We start from the raw sequence: 20,603 nt of genomic DNA on the forward strand, positions 1-20,603 counted from the left end.
ACAGGCAGAGGGAGAAGCAGGCTCCATGCAGGGAGCCCAACGTGGGACTTGATCCGGGACCCCAGGATCAGGCCCTGGGCAGACGGCGGTTTAGCGCCGCCGAGCCACCCGGGTTGCCCCAGGCATAGATATTTAAATCATAAATACAAATATGTCAAAACCTGATATTTAGAAAATTTTATTTTTCCCAGTTATTGCAAAGAAGTGCTTTATTAACTTAATTAAACTGACAATTCATTGGCAAAAAGAACAATGAAAAAATTTCTTTGAAGTGCTGGCTTTTTTTTTTTTTTTTTTTTTTTTTTTTTGGCTCTTCAGATTGTCTTAGATTCATTGTGATTCTGAGATCCCTTCCTTAACAGGAAGGCGATAGTCATGTAAAGTTGGCAACAAAGTAGGTTTTTGTTAATGTTTCTGTTTTGGCTTTTATTTGAAACCTAGGTTGAAATTCCAGCCCTTGTTTATTTAGTATGAAACTTTGGTAACATTTTTTAATTTTGAGAAATGGAGCTAGTAACAGCACATACCTTGTGGGTCACTGTGCATTTTAATAAGATGATGTAGGTAAAGCATTTAGTAAGTGCGTGACCCTGGGCATGCTTTATAAACATTAATGACTACCACCAGCATTGTTATTCTCAGAACATTTCTAAGTAGTTAATTAGGGTTATCAAATTGCTTATAAAAACAAAACAAAAAATTTTCAGGGATATCCATCTTTGAATGTATCTAACAAATTTTGAAAAGGGGACAGAAATACCAAAGTAGACTTAATGATTGGAAACAAATGAAGGTAAATATTTTAATTATTTATAGATTGGGTATCCTAATATACCCAATATCCTAAAATAGATTGGGATATCCCTGTTAGAAACAGCATGTACATAGCTGTGGTGTGGAAACAGAGGACCTTCTAAGAACATGGCAGCTCTTTAACTTGCATGAGGGCAGGAAACTCTTTCTCAGTTTGTCCCTGCATGTCAGGCAGCTGAGTAACTGTTTATTTGCTGCTCATACAGCATAAGGATGTGGAAAAACTGATTACTTTGTTGAATTTCTCTCTAGTATCTGGTTTTATGCATTGTATATAAACGCGTTAAGGAAGTATTGTTGATGACTAATTTCCATGGTATAGATGATTTAACAATAAGGATTATTTCTGGGCTCCATGTGTTCCTTTTTTTTTTCCTTTTGAAAAAACTTAAATTAGAGAAAACTCCAGAGAATAAGTATCCCACGTATGTACCTTTCACCAGGAGCAGATATTTGTAGACTTCCTTCAGTTCCATTCATGAGAAGAAACCATTGGCAATAGAGTTAGAGTCCCCGTGTCCCTCTCCCCAGTCTTGTTCTCACCATCCTCCCTGGAGGCAGCGCTGTCCTCTCTGTGGTTGGGGTTAGCCACCTCTCCAGGTCTGTGTACTTTTGACTTGTGTTTGTATTCACAGACATTTGTGGTGTGTGTTTCGGGATACATAGTATTCTGCCTCTGAAGCGTGCATTTTCACTCAGTGCTGCATGCTCTTACTCTCCTTTTCCCTGTCTCTTTACAGTGGAAGAAAGCAGAAGAGAAACTAGAGCGAGAGCTTCTGGAGGCAGAAGCTTCAGAGAGCACAGAGAGAAAACTTAAACTGGTAGGCAGTTCACATTCTCTCACGCTTTTAAAATGTTTTATGAAAGGGTTTTAACTAGAGGTTATTGTTGCAACTTGTGGTTGTAGAATCTGGGTTTAAGTCCCAAGGCTTTGATGTGATCATTGCTGGTCTCGTGACATCACAGGGCACATAGCTTCATCCTGTTCTGTTGGATTGTGGAGAAGGTGGGGAGGGGACAGAAGGTTGAGTTTTCACCATCCTTGTTGTGGAAACTCGGAAGAAAGGAGACGGGGTTATACTCACAAGTCATTTTGTCTGTTTCTTCTGCCAGCACACGGAGACTCTGAATATTGTGTTTGTAACCTACTTCAGAATATTGAAGAAGGCCCAGAGGTCACCTCTCCTGCCAGCAGTTCTAGAAGGCCTTGCCAAGTAAGGGCTGTGTAGGTTGATGCCTTTTAGACTCTTTCCAAATAAATAAAAAACCCCATGACTCTTAACGAAGGTTCACTCATGCTGACCCCGTGTCCTTTTCCATTTCTGTTTGTCACCAGCCTTTCCTCGAAACTCTTCATAACGCTTTTTAGTTTTCTCATCTCAAATCTTTTCTTTTTTAAATCTCCTTCAGTAACTCCTTCTGCTGACTATGTTTTAGGTCGCAGAGGTTCGTCTCAGACTGTTTTGTCTGCACTGTGGTCTGACCCACTGTTAGACTCTTGTGTGGTCCATGTAGGCGACTCCTGAGTCTTCTAATCCTGCTTGCACATCATTTCTCGAGTCCTGTGCAGTCTTTTCTTTTGTAAAGAGAAATCTTTCAGTGTGTTCTGGGCCTGTTGGGGTGGTATAGTGAGCTAGAATAATGGTGGTTGTGGTATTTGAGGTAGTATCCTGTAGGGTAGTGCAGTGGAACTATATTGTAAACCACTTACGGAATTTAAAGTTTTCTGTTATCCACATTAAAAAGGTAAAAAAAAAAACTCGTGCAATTAATTTTAATGTATTTTAATATATTAAACTCAGTTTATCTAAAATATTTTGATGTACAGTCAGTACTTATTGAGATATTTGATGTTCTTTTTTTCATAAAAACTGATGAGAATATTTCACACTGACAGGGTATCTCAGTTGGACTAGCCCCATTTTAAATGCCTAATAGCTGCAAGTGCTAGTACCTGTCATTGTTGGATAGCACAGCTTTAGAAATAGGACATATGGTTGGAAGAGAGAAAAGGCAAGTTCTGTTTAGTATAAGAAATTTCTTCCTAATGATTGTAGCTGTTTGGCAATGGGATTTTAAAGTAATTTGGCTGGGACACCTGCATGGGTCAGCGGTTGAGTGTCTGCCTTTGGCTCAGGGTGTGATCCCGGAGTTCCAGGATCGAGTCTCGCATTGAGCACCCTGCATGGAGCCTGCTTCTCCCTCTACCTATGTCTCTGCGTCTCTCTGTATGTCTCTCATGAATAAATAACTAAAATAAAAAAAAGAAAGTAATTGGGCCTTGTTACTGAAAAGATTTGACAAGAGGTTGGTCAGACAAGGGATTATTCCTACATTGGATAGGACTTACTGTTTGTTTTTCAATGACCAATTCCTTTATTTAAAAAAGTTTTTAATTATACATTCTTACTTTAAAAATTCAGATGGTTCAAAAGAATATAAAATTAAAAATGACAAATTCTACTCCTAGATATGTACATGAGTCTGTCTGTCTTTTTGTCACACAGGTGGAATCATGCTCTGTATGCTGTTCTGTACTTTGTATTTTCCTTGTTGATAAAATGGTTACTTTGGGTAACTTTTCATGTTGGCATGATTATGTCCGCTTTTTTTTTTTTTTTAACATTTGGGATATTCCATTTTATGGATCAATAATACTTTTATTTGGCCTGTGCTCTGTGCTGCACTGCAAATATCTTCATGCGCTTGTGTGCATATATTGTTGGCAGGTCAGAGGGTCTGCTCTTTTAAAATTTTGATAAATACTGCCCAGTTGCTTCACAAAAAAGCCATACTGGTACATGGAGAATATATCACTTTTAAGATTTTTTCTTGGGATCCCTGGGTGGCACAGTGGTTTGGCGCTTGCCTTTGGCCCAGGGCGCGATCCTGGAGACCCGGGATCGAATCCCACATCAGGCTCCCGGTGCATGGAGCCTGCTTCTCCCTCTGCCTATGTCCCTGCCTCTCTCTCTCTCTGTGTGTGACTATCATAAATAAATAAAAATTAAAAAAAAAAAAAAAAGATTTTTTCTTGTTCTGAGATTTACATAGTGTCAAAGGCTCTTGCACTAATATTAAAAAATCTTTAAGTACTTCAATGCCTAGTATTTTATACTCTACAAAGTACTCTTACCTTTAGTAGATCAGATTATTCTTCCTATAACTCTACTGAGTGATTTCAATTATTCCTAGAAACAGTGGCCCAGGACTGAAAAGGATCACATAGGCAAGTAATTGCAGAACTTGAATTAGACTGTATGTCCAATATTCTTTCCGTTTTATTTTTAAAGCTTTAGTAAATATTTTTTCTGTATTCCTGTAAAAGTCTCTCCTCCTTTCCCTTTTCCTACTTCTCGTTTTCCCGGAAGCTGATGCTTTTGGCCCTTTTATGAGTTAGAACAGCTCGGTAGCTGATAAACTTTCCTTGGGGCATTGTTCATTTTTAAGAACTTGTTTTGTAGGGCAGAAATATTCCTGAAATATTTTCAGTTTATTTAGTGCCTCTTATATATTCCTGCTGAGCATAGAGTATAGTGTCCAGCTGTGGATGAATTGTCATAAAGGCCATTTTCAATTAATAAGAAGTATCAATAATTACCAGTATCTCCATTGGAACTAACATTGAAATAAGGAATATTACAAATATGCCTTTAAAGTCAAATTTAACTCCTAGCTGTTTTATTTCTGCTTTTAGGTCACCGATTAACTAGAATCTGTTTGATTCTAGGTTTGCTCACCTTATAAATGTGGAGTTTTTTGATGATTTATTAGTAGTACTTCATACTCTCATTGAGTCTGGTGTAAGTAACTCTATTAATGAATTACTTTTTAAGATACAAATGCTGATTATTATCCTTAATGTCCTTTTCTCTCTCTCTCTCTCTCTTTTTTTTTTTTTTTTTGAAGGACCTAAGCTACCGAGAAAGCCTTCACTGTGTACAGACTGCTTTTCATATTCTTTCTGGGCAAGGTAAGATATTTTCTTAATCAAGTTTTGTTTGCTTTACCTGTGGAGGCTGTAACATACCTAATTGTTTGTTGTAATTTCAAAGGTGATGTTCTGAATATTGATCCGATGAAATTCTATACACATCTATATAAAACACTGTTTAAGTTACATGCAGGTATGTACATTTTGATAATGTGTTTTTAATAAATACTTATCTTTTAAGAATATCTTGTGACTGGTATAACAGTCAATGAAAAATGAGAAATCAGAATTGGTGTGTTAAAATGTTGGCCTCTGAGGACCACACATCTATATTTAATGTTTCATAAGAGTTGGAGAGAATTTCTGGAATTGACTGGAGCTGTAGTACAACCCTCTCTGTCTCATGAGTAGTATAGCACTACCTCATTGGTTAGGGAAATGATTTGGGACAGGTATGACAGTTCAGTTTGGGTTTATCTGGAGTGCAGTGAAGTTATGTAATGGAAAAGTAATAAAACTACGTATTACCCCCAAAGTACAAAGGTAGTGATCCAAAGGGGCACCTGCAACCCAGTGTTTATAGCAGTAATATGCACAATAGCCAAACTGGAAAGAGCTGAGGTGTCCATTGCCAGATGAATGGATAAAAAAAGATGTGGTTATATATACAATGGAATACTACTCAGCCATCAGAAAGGTTGATTACCTACTGTTTATACTGATGTGGATGTAACTGGAGGGTATTATGCTTAGAATTGTCAATAAGAGAAAGACAGTTATATGGTTTCACTCATATAAGAGTTTTTTTTTTTTTTTTAAGATTTTTATTTATTCATGAGAGAGACACAGAAAGAGAGGCAGAGACACAGGAAGAGAGAGAAGCAGGTTCCATGCAGGATCCCGATGTGGGACTTGATCCCAGGACCCCAGGATCATGCCCTGGGCCAAAGGCAGACGCTCAACCACTGAACCACTCAGGCATCCCTCACTCATGTGGAATTTAAGAAACAAAGCAGAGGATCATAGGGGAAGGAGGGGAAAATGGAATGGAAAGAAATCAGGGAGACAAACCATGAGAGACTCTTAACTATAGGAAACAAACTGAGGGTTGCTGGAGGGAATGTGCGGGATGGAATGGGGTAATTGGGTGATGGGCATTAAGGAGGGCATGTGATGTGATGAGCATTGGGTGTTACATGCAACCAATGAATTATTGAGTTCTGTATCTGAAACTAATGATATGTTGCTAATTGAATTAAAAAAAAAAACAAAAGGCAATGAGAACAGCCCTGAAGGGTATATCCGCTGTTTTAGGTGCTACCAATGAAGATGTTGAGATTGTACTACAGTGCCTTGATGTCATGCTAACTAAGCGCAGAAAGCAGGTTTCTCAGCAGAGAGCCCTTGCCTTCATCAAGCGTCTTTGTACCCTTGCTCTTCACGTTCTTCCAAATTCAAGCATTGGCATTTTAGCAACTAATAGAATATTAATGCACGTAAGTAATGATACAAAGGAGTATAGCTCAGTTCTGGTATATAATATAACAGTGCTGTCTTGTTCGCATCTTTTTTTCCCTATTTGTGTTATTACTGTGATAATGGCAAAATCCAGAGAGAAAAGAAGTATATAAAATTACAAAAAGAAAGCATTCCTACCCCTGTTGACACTCTGTAGAGGTAACCATTTACCATTTGGGGAGTTTTCTTCTTCCAGCAGACTTTTTTTATTCACATATAAACACATACAGCACACATACACAGACAACTTTTTTTTTTTTTTTTTTTTTTAAAGATCTTATTTATTTATTCATGAGAGACACAGGCAGAGGGAAAAGCAGGTTCCATGCAGGGAGCCTGACGCGGGACTTGATCTCAGGTCTCCAGGATCACACCCTGGGCTGAAGGCGGCGCTAAACCGCTGAGCCACCCGGGCAACAACACAGCTTTTTTAAGATATATATGTTATTGTTCAACTTTTTTTTTAGTGTTACAATGTTGACAAACACATTTTTGTGTCAGTATAAATACAGCTATAAAGTACATGTGTTCATAGCTCTTTTTAAAAAATATTTTATTTTTTAAGTAGGCTCTATCCATACTCAATGTGGGGCTTGAATTCATGACCCCAAGATCAAGAGTCACTCCTCCACCCACTGAGCTTGCCAGGTGCCCCGCATATGGCTCTTCATATAAGCATAAAATCGAATTAAATTTATTTTAATTTTTTTTCAAATTAAATTTAAACAGAAATGAAAATACAGAACCTAATATTCTTTATGAATATGAATTTAATTCTTTTTATGTGGTATTTTTGCAGACTTTCCCAAAAACAGATCTATTACTTGACAACGAATCTCAGGGCAGTGGGGTTTTCCTTCCTGAGTTGGATGAGCCCGAGTACTGTAATGCTCAGAACACTGCGCTTTGGGAATTGCATGCACTGCAGGTAAGGATGACCTTTTTTCTGTTAGCAGTGTTTTTCAGTTTTTCCCCAAGTAGTTATTTGCCAGAATCCTCAATATAATTTTGTTCTGGGATGGCTTTTTGTAGAATTCTTGTTTTAATAGTCTACGTTTCACTTTGGTCTTAAAGATGTTGAGGTACATTTTCTAGGAAAGTGGAAAATGGTAGTTTTGTGGGGTGAAGTTTAGAAAAATTATTGAAATCTTTCCCCAACACTATTCAGAATAGAAGATCTGCATATGGCCCCACCCAATGAGACAAGTTGCCTCTCAGTTTCAAGAGGGTGGCCTGTGTCCTTATCCTTGAGTGTGGACATAGAGGGAGACTCATAGCAGATATGTCTCAGGAAACCTGTTGTAAGCTAACTTTTTCCACTCTAAAAGAGAAATTGCTTTTAGATTACTCTTTTCATACTGTAAAAGCTAGACTAAGCTATGTCACTGGTAACTTGGTCATCAGATTAATGTAATCATGTGAGCAAAGAGTATTTTTTCTTTCAGTATGTGGTTACTGTGAATTATATACGTATCTGTGATTTTAAGAAATAGTGTTTATTAAAGAATATCTTTGCTGTGGTTGGTCTTTTATAAATTACTGACGTGCAAAATGTGGTTGTCCTGTTTGTCCTTCAGAGACATTACCATCCCATCGTGCGGAGATTTGCGGCCCACCTGATGGCCGGAGCCCCCTCTGAAGGCTCGGCAGCGCTCAAGCCAGAGTTGAGCCGGAGGTAGTAGCCAGCCCCGCCGTGTCAGGCCTGCCATTGGTCACTGTTTGCTCTGAGAAGTCTGCTTTAGGAAGCCCTAGGTTTGGAAATACAAAGTGCCAGTTGATCTAGATTTGGTCTTGATTCGTATTCCTGAATTGTTCTAAGGAGAAAACATGCTGACTGTGATTTTGTTAGTGTGTTTTTGATGATCACTTAATGTGTTTTTGGTTATAAAAAGTTTCACACATCCAGGTAAATTGAAAGAATAGTGAAAACACAAATGCCCGACATTTAGTAAGATAATGCTGTATTTGTGACGATTCACAAGTCCAGCCACAGTGAGAGTCCCGTGTCCCCTCCTCCCGATGGTCCTGCTGGAGCCAGCAGGGCAGAACTGAGAGAAGAGAAGTGCTTTGGAACACTGCCACTCAGAGAGGCCACAGTTCTCTCCATGGGCCTCGCAGTCCCCTTGGTGTAGTGCGGCCGCATCTGCCCCCCAGCCTCCATTGGATGCTCCAGATTGAGAGTTAGGGTCCTGCTGGGAGAAGTTTCCTTTTCAACTTCTTACTTTGAAAAATTTCAAAAGTACCAAACAGTTGAAAGAATAATGACCTTTTTCCATGGAAAAGAAAATGACGTAAGAGACACCTTGTAATGTACTCACAGCTCAGAATTAATAGTTTGCTGTAGATTTTTCTCCTCACTTGCAGCCCCTGGTTTCTTGAATTTGGAGATCACAGACAAGTGACCATAGGCCAGCAGATATTCTGGCCTCTTCAGTTTAAACAAAGATTGAATTTTTTGCTATGTTTTAAATATTGGACAAATACACCTAAAAATAAAAGTTCCAGCTTCTCTTGAAGTACTGGGAGATTTGGCAAAATAGCTGTATATTTCTACATGGCAGAAGAAGTTAGCTGCTTCCTCATTCTAAATGAGGCATAAACTCTAGTTTTCTGTGAACCCTTTTCCTTCTGGGCAGAATAGAGATAACTTTGGCCTTATTAAATGCCATTTACTTTTTTCCCTCATATGTCCTGTCCTCCAGCCTTGTTTTTTTTAAATGGAGAAGAAGAAAACAATTACCCATCAGCTTTCTTATTCATGATCCTTTTCTGGCATTTTTTTTTTTTAAGATTTTATTTATTTATTCATGAGAGAGACACACAGAGAGAGAGGCAGAGACACAGGCAGAGGGAGAAGCAGGCTCCATGCAGGAGCCTAACGTAGGACTCGATCCTGGGTCTCCAGGATCAGGCCCTGGGCTGAAGGTGGCGCTAAACTCGGCTGCCCATTAGAATAATGAGTCCTTCTCTTTGGGTACAGTCTAATTATTTTCTAGATATCCAGATAGAGTTATGTCTTTACATTCCTTCTGTGATTATAGATCTGCTGCAGAACTCTTTGAGACATACAGCATGGCTGCAATGACATTCAATCCTCCCGTTGAATCTTCAAGTTCCAAAAGAAAGGTGTGTGAGATTTTTTCATTATTTTTGTTTTAAAAGATGAAATAAAAACTGTCTTATTAACTGATTCCAACTTCCTAATTGCATTACAGATTTTTTTTTTCCCCATGTTCAGGAATTGATGACGGGCTGGATGTGTGGGATTAGGACTCTGTGGAGATGGTCATGAGACCATTCTGTTCAGTGTAGGCATGTAGGATGTGTCCGGGTCCAGACCCAGTGCTTGTCACTATCAGGTGTCATGTGCTGGTTCAGGGTCCACTGTTGCCATTTTCAGTTTTGCTCATGGCTTGGCTTTTGCTTATGACAAAGAACTTTTAATATGAGTCACTTTTAACTTTTTTTTTCAGAATGAAGTTTTACAAGGGGATTCATTTTTGAATGAAGATTTAAATCAACTAATCAAAAGACATTGCAGTGAAGCAGCTACTCACTTGCCTCTGGATTTCACCAAATGTTTGAAAACATCACTACGGTAGAAGAGTGAAGTGTCAGTGGACTTTATTGTATATTTATGTTTGTTTAGGTGCACACAGAGACATACTAGTTTATTTAGGACATTCTCTTTTTATACAAGGGAAGCTTCCTAAGAAAATGCATAGAGGAGGGAGAATTTCCCGTTGCACAGCACAGGGTTCTGCCCTAATTCTGAAATTGTAATTAAGAAAGGAGAATTGAAAGCCCTCCATTCCCATATTTTGAAGTTTTTTAATGACATTGCTTTTTTAAGATTTAATATACATCTAAGGGTGCCTGGGTGGCTCGATTGAGCGTCTGACTCTGGATTTCAGCTCAGGTCATGATCTCAGGGTCATGAGATTGAGCCCCACATCGGGCTCTGCGCTGGGCGTGGAGTCTGCTTAAGATTCTCTCTCTCCCTCTACCCGAATTCCATGCTCTCTGTCTTCCTCTCTAAAAAAAAAAAAAAACCCAAAAAACAATATACATCTTAAGTTATAGTTTAAAAAAGATCTTTGGAGTGAACTTAATTGAATTACAGTTGCTAGATTAAAATAAGGGCATAGAGTGCAGAAAAATCAAGACCACGAGATTGCTTTTTTTTTTTTTTTTACCATTCAGCTACTCTTTATAACCAAACTCTCTCAAATGAAATAAGTACATTTTTATTGCAACACTATAGATGGAAATGAGACAAGTTCTATATATGAGTATATTTTCAGGAAAATTTTTGAGAAAAAAAAATAGCTTGAAATTGGACGCCAAGTTCATTGGCTCTTGCTGAATGACACACTTTAAGAAGTAACCTAGTTTGATCTTATGTAAGAAAATGAGAGTGTTCATTATGGTTACTTTCAAAAAAAGTTTGTGATGCTAGTCTCTTTGGAGTTCGTCGCATTTTCTGATGTGCTCTGGAGGGTGATGGGGGATGAACTCTGGGTGGGAAAACCAAGTTGAAGACTTGACTCTCTTTTAAGGATAAATGGTGCTCTTGAAGGACTTTTTCTCTTTTCCTTCTCTTTCTCCTATTCCTCTTCCTTCTCTTCCTTCTTCTTTGTCTCTTTGTACAGATAAAGTCCTATTCTTATGAATATAATTAAAAAGCAATATTTTACCTAAGCTATTGTCATATTCTAGGAATGGCCTATGAAGTAAGTTTTTGTAACAACAGGTTATAAATATCCTCTCCTGTGAATAATTGAATAAAACAGCTACTTTTTTTTTGCCTTCTCTTCTTACATAAGAATTAAAGAAGTCACAGCAGTCCCAACTAAATACATCTCTTATGTCTTCAAAACTATAGAAGCCAGTTCTTTTGGTCTAGAGCTTAAAGCCCCCCCTTTTTTTCCTCATGAAGTAAATGAAAATAGAAAGTTCCTTTATTACTCCAGCTTAATGGAGAGTATCAGCTCAACATTGCATGTTAATCTTTTGGCATGTTCTTACATGTGATTTTAGGCTTAATTATTTTAATGAGAATGTACGATTTAACATACACATATTTGCTTTTAACCTACATTTCAGATATAAAACAGTCCAGAAATGTTATGAATAGTTTTTTGGATGGTCACAGGATCTTTCCCTGGGACCAATACACATCACAAATCATTCATTCATTCATTCATTCATTCATTCATTTACTTACTTACCAAACATATATAAATACATTTATCTTTCACTTTGGCAGCAGAAACTGTACTTTAGGTGAAAAATCCATTTTAAAATAGAAATTCATCAACTATTTCACACTTGTATTGTGCTTTTAACCTAGTTACACATATAGAGAATCACAGTGGGACCATTAATTTATACATCTAGTATTTAACTACTCTTTTGGTTTGAGAATGATATCTATTTGTGCATAAACTTATATGGCCTGTTTGATGAGTTTCATTTTCAGAACTAAATATAGTCATTAACAGTAACATACACACACTCTGAGGCTATAACACGCCACAGCCTTAATATTTTTTTTTAAACTAGACAAATATCGAGTACCTACTGTGTATTTAGCACTGTGCTAGGCACTTAAAAGTGAAGTGGGGGGTAATATGTATAAGACACAGTTTCAGTCTTCCCTGGACTGGGATAAGATCATTCACACAACATTTAAAAAACTGGAACTTTACCCAATTCAGTGTCAGAGCAAATTATTTCAAAGTTCAGATACCTAGGAAAGGTTTCATAGACCTGCTTGAGCATGTCTATTCTGGAGACTATTTTAGAGATTTTATACATCCAAGAGATGTATATGAATAACTTGGGAATCATGGAGATTCAGTATTTCAGCGACATTTAGATCATCCCACGTCACAATCCTTAGCCATCAACCAAAGACCGATCCCTTAGGACATTGACACTTAGAGATGGCCAAGAACATACAAATTGTTAACAACACACGGTATCACGGGGGTGCTGACCTAAGGCTGGACTTTGTGTAAGAGGCAATCTTCCTTTTCTGGTAACTTTCTGGAGGGTCCCCTCACTTCACTGCTCATGTAAGAAGCAACTGCAAGGGGTCAGAGGCAGCCATCGAGAGAATTGTAGGCTGTAGGCTGCCTCTCACTCCACCAAGTAAGAGATGAGACCCCAGCCAGGAGAATCCTACTCTTCTCTTGGTGTGGTGGCAGTGACTTCGGTTTTATCAGGCAGAATGCAGGCTCTGTGACTTGTCAGAATTAAGCAAGGCCTGTGGGTATCTGGGCAGAGGGGACAGGTCTATGGAGTTAGAAGGAAAGAGAAGAGGAAGGGGAAGATGGCGTTTGAGAAAGGAGTATGTGTGGCAGGAGGGGGCCCTCGTCATCAGTGAGCCTCCAGTGTTTCCGAGCCATGGAGATGGGAGACCTTTGTATGAAAGCAAATTTAAGTAAAAATTCGCTTCTGCTGAGTTGCACTTCCTGTCTACCCCCAACTGGAGAATTGCTAAGCAACTATTACTTGCTAAGGATGATATGAAAAGAGGTATTTCCTCAAGAGGGCATTTGCTGCCCAAATAGTATTGTTACTTCCTATCGATTTGCCCTCAAACTTACCCTCAATTCCTTAACTACCTCACGCAACCTGTTACTTTGCAAAACAACCAATTCCAGATGAACAGGTGATCAAGGGGAAATTAATCTCTTTCAGCGTCACAGACCATGTTGGATTCTTATCTAATCCTTTCTCACCAGCTATACACATTCTGTAAAGCTGGTATCACCTAGCAGTAACAGAACTCCTGCTCCTTTGTTTTTAGTGAAGTGTGTTAACATATTTTTCTCCAAAATCTTGTAATAAACCTACTTTGCATATTTAAGTTCTCTTCCATATCAACTTTACTGATAAAAGTTTGCTACCCAGATTTTTAGCAGTCTGGAAGGTATGACTTGGTAACTGGTTCAGTCTGAGTGGCTATTTGATTCATTCAAAATAAAAGGATAATTTTTCATTTGGTATACCAACATAGCTATATAGTTCAGAGAAGCTACCAATAAAAATTTCATATATTTGGCAAACACCATGTTAGTGGACACTACATTTTGAGCAAAATGTGTCCCCAAGACTCTGATACAATGGAGTTTGTACTTTCACCTCTAAGTGGGATGAACAACCAAGTTGGGTTCGACATAGGGAATACATTCACTTGTAAAACCTAGTCTCACTTCTGTCCCAGAAGTTTCAGACTGTCCTGCCATGGAATCAACTATGTTACAGATGGTGGTGGGGCGGGGTGGGGCTGGAGCTTAGTGTCAAGGCCAAGGGCTAAACCTCCAGCGACGAGTCTTGCTTCTCGGCCTGTTTCTCTGCACGGTTTTCATTTAGAGTCCAGCCAGTGAGGCCAGTACCTCGGTTTTCAGTACACGGTAAACCAAAACAGAAAAAAATGCCAAATTTATAGAAGCATGAGAGTGTTTCTGGAATATTTTTTCCAACTGGGGCAGTATTGTGCATTTCTTCTAGACTGAGGACTTGAAGAGAAACCTGTAGCACTGGGCAAACCACATCAAACTGGAATAGCTTGAATTCTGGCACCAGCAAATGGTGGCTGTTCTAGCTAGCATTAAGGCTTTGAGTCAGTAAGAACTTCCATTAATGTGAAAGCTGTCTGGTGTATTTTTTAACACTTCCAATTTTAGAATATGCAAAGAACTGCAGACTGTTTTATTCACGTTTATAATTGGTAATAAATAAATGAAACAAAACCAAACAGAACCAAAAACCCAAAAACTTTCCAAAGAAAAAGGATTTTTGGTGTGCTTTATAATTTGAAGAAAAAATTTTAATACCAGTAGAAAGATAAAATTTAGATTTTGGAGGAACACATTTCATTTTAAAAGTCATAATTTGCTTCATACCAAGAATGAGAAGAATGCTTTACGCTTATGTGATAGTTTATACAGCAAGATTTTAAAGGTAATTACCTTAAATAGCAATTATGGCTTGGATCAATAGCTCTTCAGTTAAAAAGTTAAAGCTTTTTTTTTTTTTTTTTTTTTACATGAAATTCTGTTCCATGTCAGGTATTCAGAGAACACATATTTTTTCTTTTTAGGAGATTTGTCTTCAAATAGAACCACTGATGCTTCTAATCCATAAGCAATATCAAGAAAGCTATGTATAATAAATACATAAGTACAGTGTCAGTACAAACCTTGCAAAATAAATAAATTCGAACACCAACTCAGTCTACTTTTGCTTTAAGAAATGGTTAAATTTCTTGTTAAGATGTCACAACTCAGAAGATAATTAATTTATACATCATTCTAAATTCAGTCTGTGAAAACCAAAAGTGGAATAATCTGTGAATACATAAGCAATAAACTTAAAAAAAATCCATCATTCTCTACATAAAAAGAAATGCCAAAGAGTCCACTAATGGTGCACAATATAGAAACTACATTTTACTTTTTAATGAATCTTACAGGATATATTTACATTTGCAATGCCCCAAAGCTTCCGATTGTCAGCCATGAATGTGATGAAAGCTAGTTTGCTTGTGTTCAGACCACTGTGGCTCTTGTTCCCAGTTTTCTAAGTTGGGTCAGCAAACCATGGCCCTGGGCTAAATCCAGCCCACCACCAGTTTCTGTATGGCTCTTGAACTAAGAATAGTTTTACATTTTTAAATGCTTGAAAAAAAACCCAAAGAGGATTACTTGTGACATGAAAATCCTATGAAATTGCAATTTCAGTGTCTGTAAATAGTTTTATTGGAACACAGCCACACTCATGTATAGATGGTCTATGGCTGCTTTTGCACTGTTAACAGCCAAGCTGAGTAGCTGCAGCGGAGATCATATGGCCCATAAAGCCTAAAATACTTCTTGTCTGGCCCTTTATGGACAAAGTTTGCTGACCCTTACTCTAAGTCTGTTACTACAAGCAGCTTAGCAATGTTCCAACTGTTGACATTTGTAAAATGGCAATCTCCTGGGCTTCTTTGCTGTATTCATCAAGAAACTGGTTGGTAGGTAGCCCTGTGTCATTTTGCTTGACCTCAGCATGGACCTCACATCATGAGTGAAGAAGGCTTCAGTTCAGAAATCAATTTCCAGTTGAAGTGTAATGAAAGTAAGGAAATTATATTTGTTTCCATCATGTTCACTCTTGACTAACTTCTTACCAAAAGATCTTCACCTGTAAAGTGGTATACATAAGCCTGTTAGTATATTTAAAATGAAGGAGCAGAAACATCTGCAGTGTAGCACGGGTTTAGTGTTGTTCAAGAGAAACCCACAGGTCTGGTGGCTGCTTTGGAAGGAGAGACTATTTGCCATAAACTCACAGTGTTATAACATGATGTTCCTGGGAGGTGGAACACGAGCCTATTTCTGCCCTGGAACACCACATCCTTTAGAAAGATTTTTTAAAAATCACAATCCAATTTAATCACAATAAACTTCAACTTTTCTTAAAGGTGGAATTACTTCAACTCTGCCTTATTCCAGATAAAAGAGTAAGATAAAATAATTGTTCAGGAGTTCCTAAATTATTGAGGGCTAACTCTTAAAACTTCAGGGGTGAAAATCTGAGTAAGTAACATGAAACCTTATGTTCTCAGAAAGCAGTAAAAACACAAAACTGGACTCATGAGCACAGAAAGTCCTCACAAGGATGCCTTTTTGAGGGCACCATCTGTACAAGAGTTCATAACATGATTCATACTCTGAAGGAGGGGGTTGTTTTGAAGGCATTTGTAGTATGGAGGACCATGAATTCAGGACTTTCTCCTTAAATTATAAACATGGGCTCGGTGTATTGGGCCTTCTTTTGCGCTCGTGTAAATCAGATTAGGTCCTGCCAAAAGGTATCAATGAATTCTTTAATTGCGAGCTTCTATGATTTTATATAAGAAATTCCTGACTGTGATAAAGGCAGACGAAGCTCTGCAGTGTAAGCCGCAATGCCTTCGCTATGCTAGCAGTCTCTCAATTTTAGAACTACAATGGCACAGGTAAAGAGTGAGCTTTACTAATCCCTTGGGTTCATTAAGAAACTAAATGAAAAAAAAATCTATGCTTGGTTTCCTTATGTTTTTTGTTTTTGTTTGAGTTGGGGTTCCATATAATTTGTTTAAAGATGGAACAAAGTTTACTCTGTAGATACCTTGCAATGGGCAGGCAACCAAAGGCTGACTTTACTGCCGTTTCCAGATAGAGGCTGTTAGGCAATTTTGCTTTCTTTCTAACCATAAGATCTTGAATGCCAGATTTTTATTTTTTAATTGAGGCAGACTAAGGTGAGGTCATTGTGGCTAAATCAAACCCCAAAATGGACAGCATGAAATTAGAAATGCAAGGGCATGAGAGTTGAATGACCCACAACAGTCCTTCAAGAATATCTGTATTAGTGACAGATAATTAAGGCAGTTCCAGGTCTGAACAAAAATGAGGCTGATGTAGTAGTTTGGGCAAGTTGTTGTCCTCTCGGGGCCTTTGTTTAGTTATCTACAAGTGGTCTAAAATGATAAATGCTAAAAGTACATGGATCTTCAGAGCCCTTTTCCTGCTTTTTGGTACAATTCCCATCTGACTTCAGGGGACATCTTCCTCTGGGCCTGCTGCCTTGTACAGTAGTATAGATGGGCCCCTGTTTCAAAATGGTGCAATGACTCAGTCTACCTGGGTAAAACATGCCAACCTTGGTTATTGTCGGGAGTCTGTGGTATCACTGGAGGACAAGCTGCCCGTGGGCTTCTCCTCCTTGTTTTGGACACTTTCTGAGGCCAAGACCTGAGAAGATGTGAGTCCTCGGGGCTGTTTAGTTGATTTAGTGAACTTCTTGAATTCACTTGCGAAAGAAATGCCTTTTCTTTTATCTTCTCGGGATGCCTGTGGGGGAAAAAAAACTTTCCATGGGTATAAGGTAAAAGTCAGGATCCTCAATCACCTAACAAGCTATCATGGAGCCCTTTCTTCTTCCTCTCTCAGGAGAGCTTTGGGAAGAAGTGCTGTGGGAATCCCGTCTCAGGACCGCTTAACCACAGCAGGACATTTCTCTTCATGTAGTAAAAACAAAGCCAGTTTTCTCCCAACAATATTCCTTGACTTTGAAACTTTCTCCTAGATTTCACGAGTTCCCAGATTTGATTACCACGTAGTTATGAACATCAGATCCTTTGTGGAGAGAGCAAGAGAGCTTTGAACTTTACCTGCACCTGCTCCTTTAGCCTGAGGATGAATTTTCCAGCACCTTTCCACTTGCTCTGGGCTTGAAACACACACTCTTGGTCCAAAAGGACCCGCTGGGAGGACTTTGGGGTGGAGGACTTCTTGGTAGCATCTTTCACCACCTCTTCCAGAAGCACATAGTCACTCGGGTTGGGGTTACTCAGGATGCTATAGGAATATTTGGCTTTGCATAAGGTCTGAAAGATAAGTGATGGTCAACTGGATACTGACACATCATCTCCAGCACCTGCATCCATTCCGAATGAAACTCTAAGGTGGGAACATGTCACCAACTTTTAGAGAAGGAGGGGAACTTTCAGATTGTATCGTCCTATCCCTCATTTGACATTTGTGTGGTTGTTGCGTATAATATGCTTTCCCATGTTACCTGATGAAGCTTCACAACAGACCCTGATTTACATATTACCCCATTTTTGGACAAGAAAACTTAAATGTATGGAGGTTAAGCAGATTCCAGAGAATGCACAGCTACTGAGTAACAGAGTAAGGACTTCTACTGGACTTGCTACATGCACCAAGCCTCATGGACATGAAGGTCACAGAGACCATGAGGGACAGAGTCCTAACCCTTGGGAGCCTCTCTGTCCCAGCAGGCTGCCTCCTTGTCACAGGGTCTTGGATGCGGAAGGCATTTTCGTAATTTGCCTGGTCTCACTTCCCATTTAGTACAAGATCATCTTTCATTTATACATTTACTTGTTCATCAGATGTTTAGTGAGGGCCTTCTGTGTTCCAGATACGTACTATACTTTGGGAGATAAAGGAAACAAACAAACATGTCTAGTCTCTCTTAGAGTCAAACTCTATTAAGGAGGAAAATATTAACCACCTGATCATGTAGTAATAGCAAATAGCACTTAAATAGTGCTTACCAGGTGCTAGGCATTGAACGCCTTATGTATATTTACTGATTTAATCTTCACAACAACTCTGTGTGGAAAGTACTGTTATACTATCTCCATGTTACCGATGCAGTAGCTTACCACCCAGTATATAATATAGTGTGCTGGAACCAACTCGAACAGGCCATAAAATCAGACATGCTGCAGTATCCATGCAACAGAAATTGGCAAATACTAGGGGTCCATTGAGCGTCTGCCTTCAACTCAGGTCCTGAGCGTCTGCCTTCAACTCAGTTCCTGATCCTGGAGTCTCAGGATTGGCCACATCAAGCTCCCTGCTCAGCAGGGAGTCAGCTTTTCCCTCTCCCTCTGCATCCCCCTACCCCCCTCTCATGCTCAGGCTCTCTCTCTCCCTCTCTCAAATAAATAAAATCAAAAAAATAAAAAAAAAAAGAAAGAAAGAAAGAAAGAGAAGAAAGAAAAGGAAGAAAGGAAGGAAGAAATTGGCAAAATACTAAAAATCAATTAGGGCTTTTTTTTTTTTCTTTTTCTTTAGGAGAGCTGGTTTCCCAGCACACCACTGTAACTGAGGCCCTAGGAAGTAGAGCTGGGATTTGATCCTGGAGCTATCTGATCTAGAGTCTGTGCCATGAACCATTAGCTTTACCACTTCTCAAATGGGCATTTAATAAACACAAACCATCACGAGGCTTGAAGAAAGGAGATACAGTTTTTTGAAACCATCTATGACTTAGAGGAGCGAGAGGGCCAGAGAAGGCCTCCAGCATGTCCTCTGTAAGATCTTTAAGAAACAGTCACCAGGGCCTGGCTTAAGCATTTCTGAGATGATGAAATTACTACTCTGTGGAGTCCCCTCTTAAATCTGTTATCAACCCTTCCACAGAGAGCCAGACTCCCAACAGATACTAGGCCAGTGTCTGTTAAAGGAATGAACTAGTATCCCAACCTAGAGACACACTCTCCCTTTTCATTTCTCCATTGTTCTAGAACTTCATTCATAAGACAAGCTGACGTCTGATTTGTCCCAGTGATTTACACTGAGGAGCAGACTGAGACAAGCAAGGGGGAGGCTTTCACCTGTTGAATGACATCCTGAGCGGTGCTGACACGGGGCGCTTTGATGACCGTCCGAGGTTGCTCTGGAGAAACGTCATGCACTTGGACAAAGAAGCTCTCCTCCTCCGAGCTCAAGATCACCTCTTTGTCATCTTGAACAATGCTTCTCTCTTCTAGGTTCTGTGTTTAAAAAAGAAGAAAAGTATGAGTAAATGGTAAGAGGATGTACAGCAAGAAAGAAAAACCCACAGTGGAAACGTGAGCTGTATCTGGGCAATGTAGAAACCATTTCTCAGCTTTCTATTTCATACACTTTAATAGTTCATAAATGATTCCACAGGAATACCCATGTCTTCTGAGGGAAAGAAAGTAATGTAGGTATTTTTCTTTTTTTCTTAAAGATTTTATTTATTTATTCGTAAAAGACCAAGAGAGAGGCAGAGACACAGGCAGAGGAAGAAGCAGGGTCCCCGTGGGAAACCCAATGCGGGACTCAATCCCAGGACCCTGGGATCACGACCTGAGCTGAAGGCAAAAGCTCAACCACTGAGCCACCCAGGGGTCCCAATGTAGGTTTTTCTGCTGATGTTGACAGACTGCTAAGGTCTGGCTCACAATAAGCCAGTACACCTACTCCTACTACCTGTAGATTTTGGGTCCAAGTCAACTGGAGATATATTTGTAAAAGGACAATGTACCAAATTGCCAATTACCAAAAGCCAAATAAGAACACAGTAAATTATATTTAAGAGAAAGCCCATCCATTCCCTACACATTTAAGAAATGCTAGATATCTGAACAATGAAACATGCAAACTGCCCCTCAGCCAGGCTGAAAGAAAAGAACCAGTGGTGAAAAGGCTGAAACAATGGCTGGAGGTAGGATACCCTGAAACGAATATTGACAAAATTCTCAATAATTAAGACAATTGATCATCAGGTTAATTGGCTTTTGTGAACTGGCTTTCAGTAAATTTTACACATGTAACTTTAAGTATATTTAGATGTATCTATAGACATGTACCTTATTAAAATTCTTTCAAACAGTATAGAAATATATTGATAAAAAGCCATACTTTCCCTATTATCAGCTTTTTCACTCCTCTTGTCTTCTCTACCAAAAAACCCACTGTTGTTAGGTCATATATACTTCTAAACATCTGCTATG

General features: G+C 38.9%; 2 protein-coding genes across 6 annotated transcripts in view; one reads left to right on the forward strand and one right to left on the reverse strand.

The window, feature by feature from the left end:
• NOC3L (NOC3 like DNA replication regulator) overlaps positions 1-14,506 on the forward strand; it is a 35,438-nt gene extending 20,932 nt beyond the window's left edge. Inside the window, exons 12-22 of the mRNA XM_041739710.1 lie at positions 1,554-1,634; positions 1,927-2,027; positions 4,544-4,616; positions 4,723-4,786; positions 4,869-4,940; positions 6,062-6,243; positions 7,065-7,193; positions 7,843-7,940; positions 9,307-9,391; positions 9,739-9,878; positions 14,379-14,506. Coding sequence (XP_041595644.1) covers positions 1,554-1,634; positions 1,927-2,027; positions 4,544-4,616; positions 4,723-4,786; positions 4,869-4,940; positions 6,062-6,243; positions 7,065-7,193; positions 7,843-7,940; positions 9,307-9,391; positions 9,739-9,867 — 1,014 coding nt within the window. The 3' untranslated portion in view covers positions 9,868-9,878; positions 14,379-14,506. The remainder of the gene's footprint in view (positions 1-1,553; positions 1,635-1,926; positions 2,028-4,543; positions 4,617-4,722; positions 4,787-4,868; positions 4,941-6,061; positions 6,244-7,064; positions 7,194-7,842; positions 7,941-9,306; positions 9,392-9,738; positions 9,879-14,378) is intronic.
• A 224-nt stretch (positions 14,507-14,730) lies between these two features.
• PLCE1 (phospholipase C epsilon 1) overlaps positions 14,731-20,603 on the reverse strand; it is a 309,225-nt gene continuing 303,352 nt past the window's right edge. For all 5 annotated transcript variants that reach the window (XM_041739693.1, XM_041739678.1, XM_041739673.1 and 2 more), the window contains 4 exons: positions 19,458-19,616; positions 17,478-17,693; positions 16,967-17,157; positions 14,731-15,463 (listed from right to left, as the gene is read on the reverse strand). In XM_041739693.1, the coding sequence (XP_041595627.1) occupies positions 16,972-17,157; positions 17,478-17,693; positions 19,458-19,616 (561 nt within the window). In that variant the 3' untranslated portion in view covers positions 14,731-15,463; positions 16,967-16,971. The remainder of the gene's footprint in view (positions 15,464-16,966; positions 17,158-17,477; positions 17,694-19,457; positions 19,617-20,603) is intronic.

The sequence above is a fragment of the Vulpes lagopus genome, chromosome 2 (genome assembly GCF_018345385.1).
Source record: "Vulpes lagopus strain Blue_001 chromosome 2, ASM1834538v1, whole genome shotgun sequence".
NCBI lineage: Eukaryota > Metazoa > Chordata > Mammalia > Carnivora > Canidae > Vulpes > Vulpes lagopus.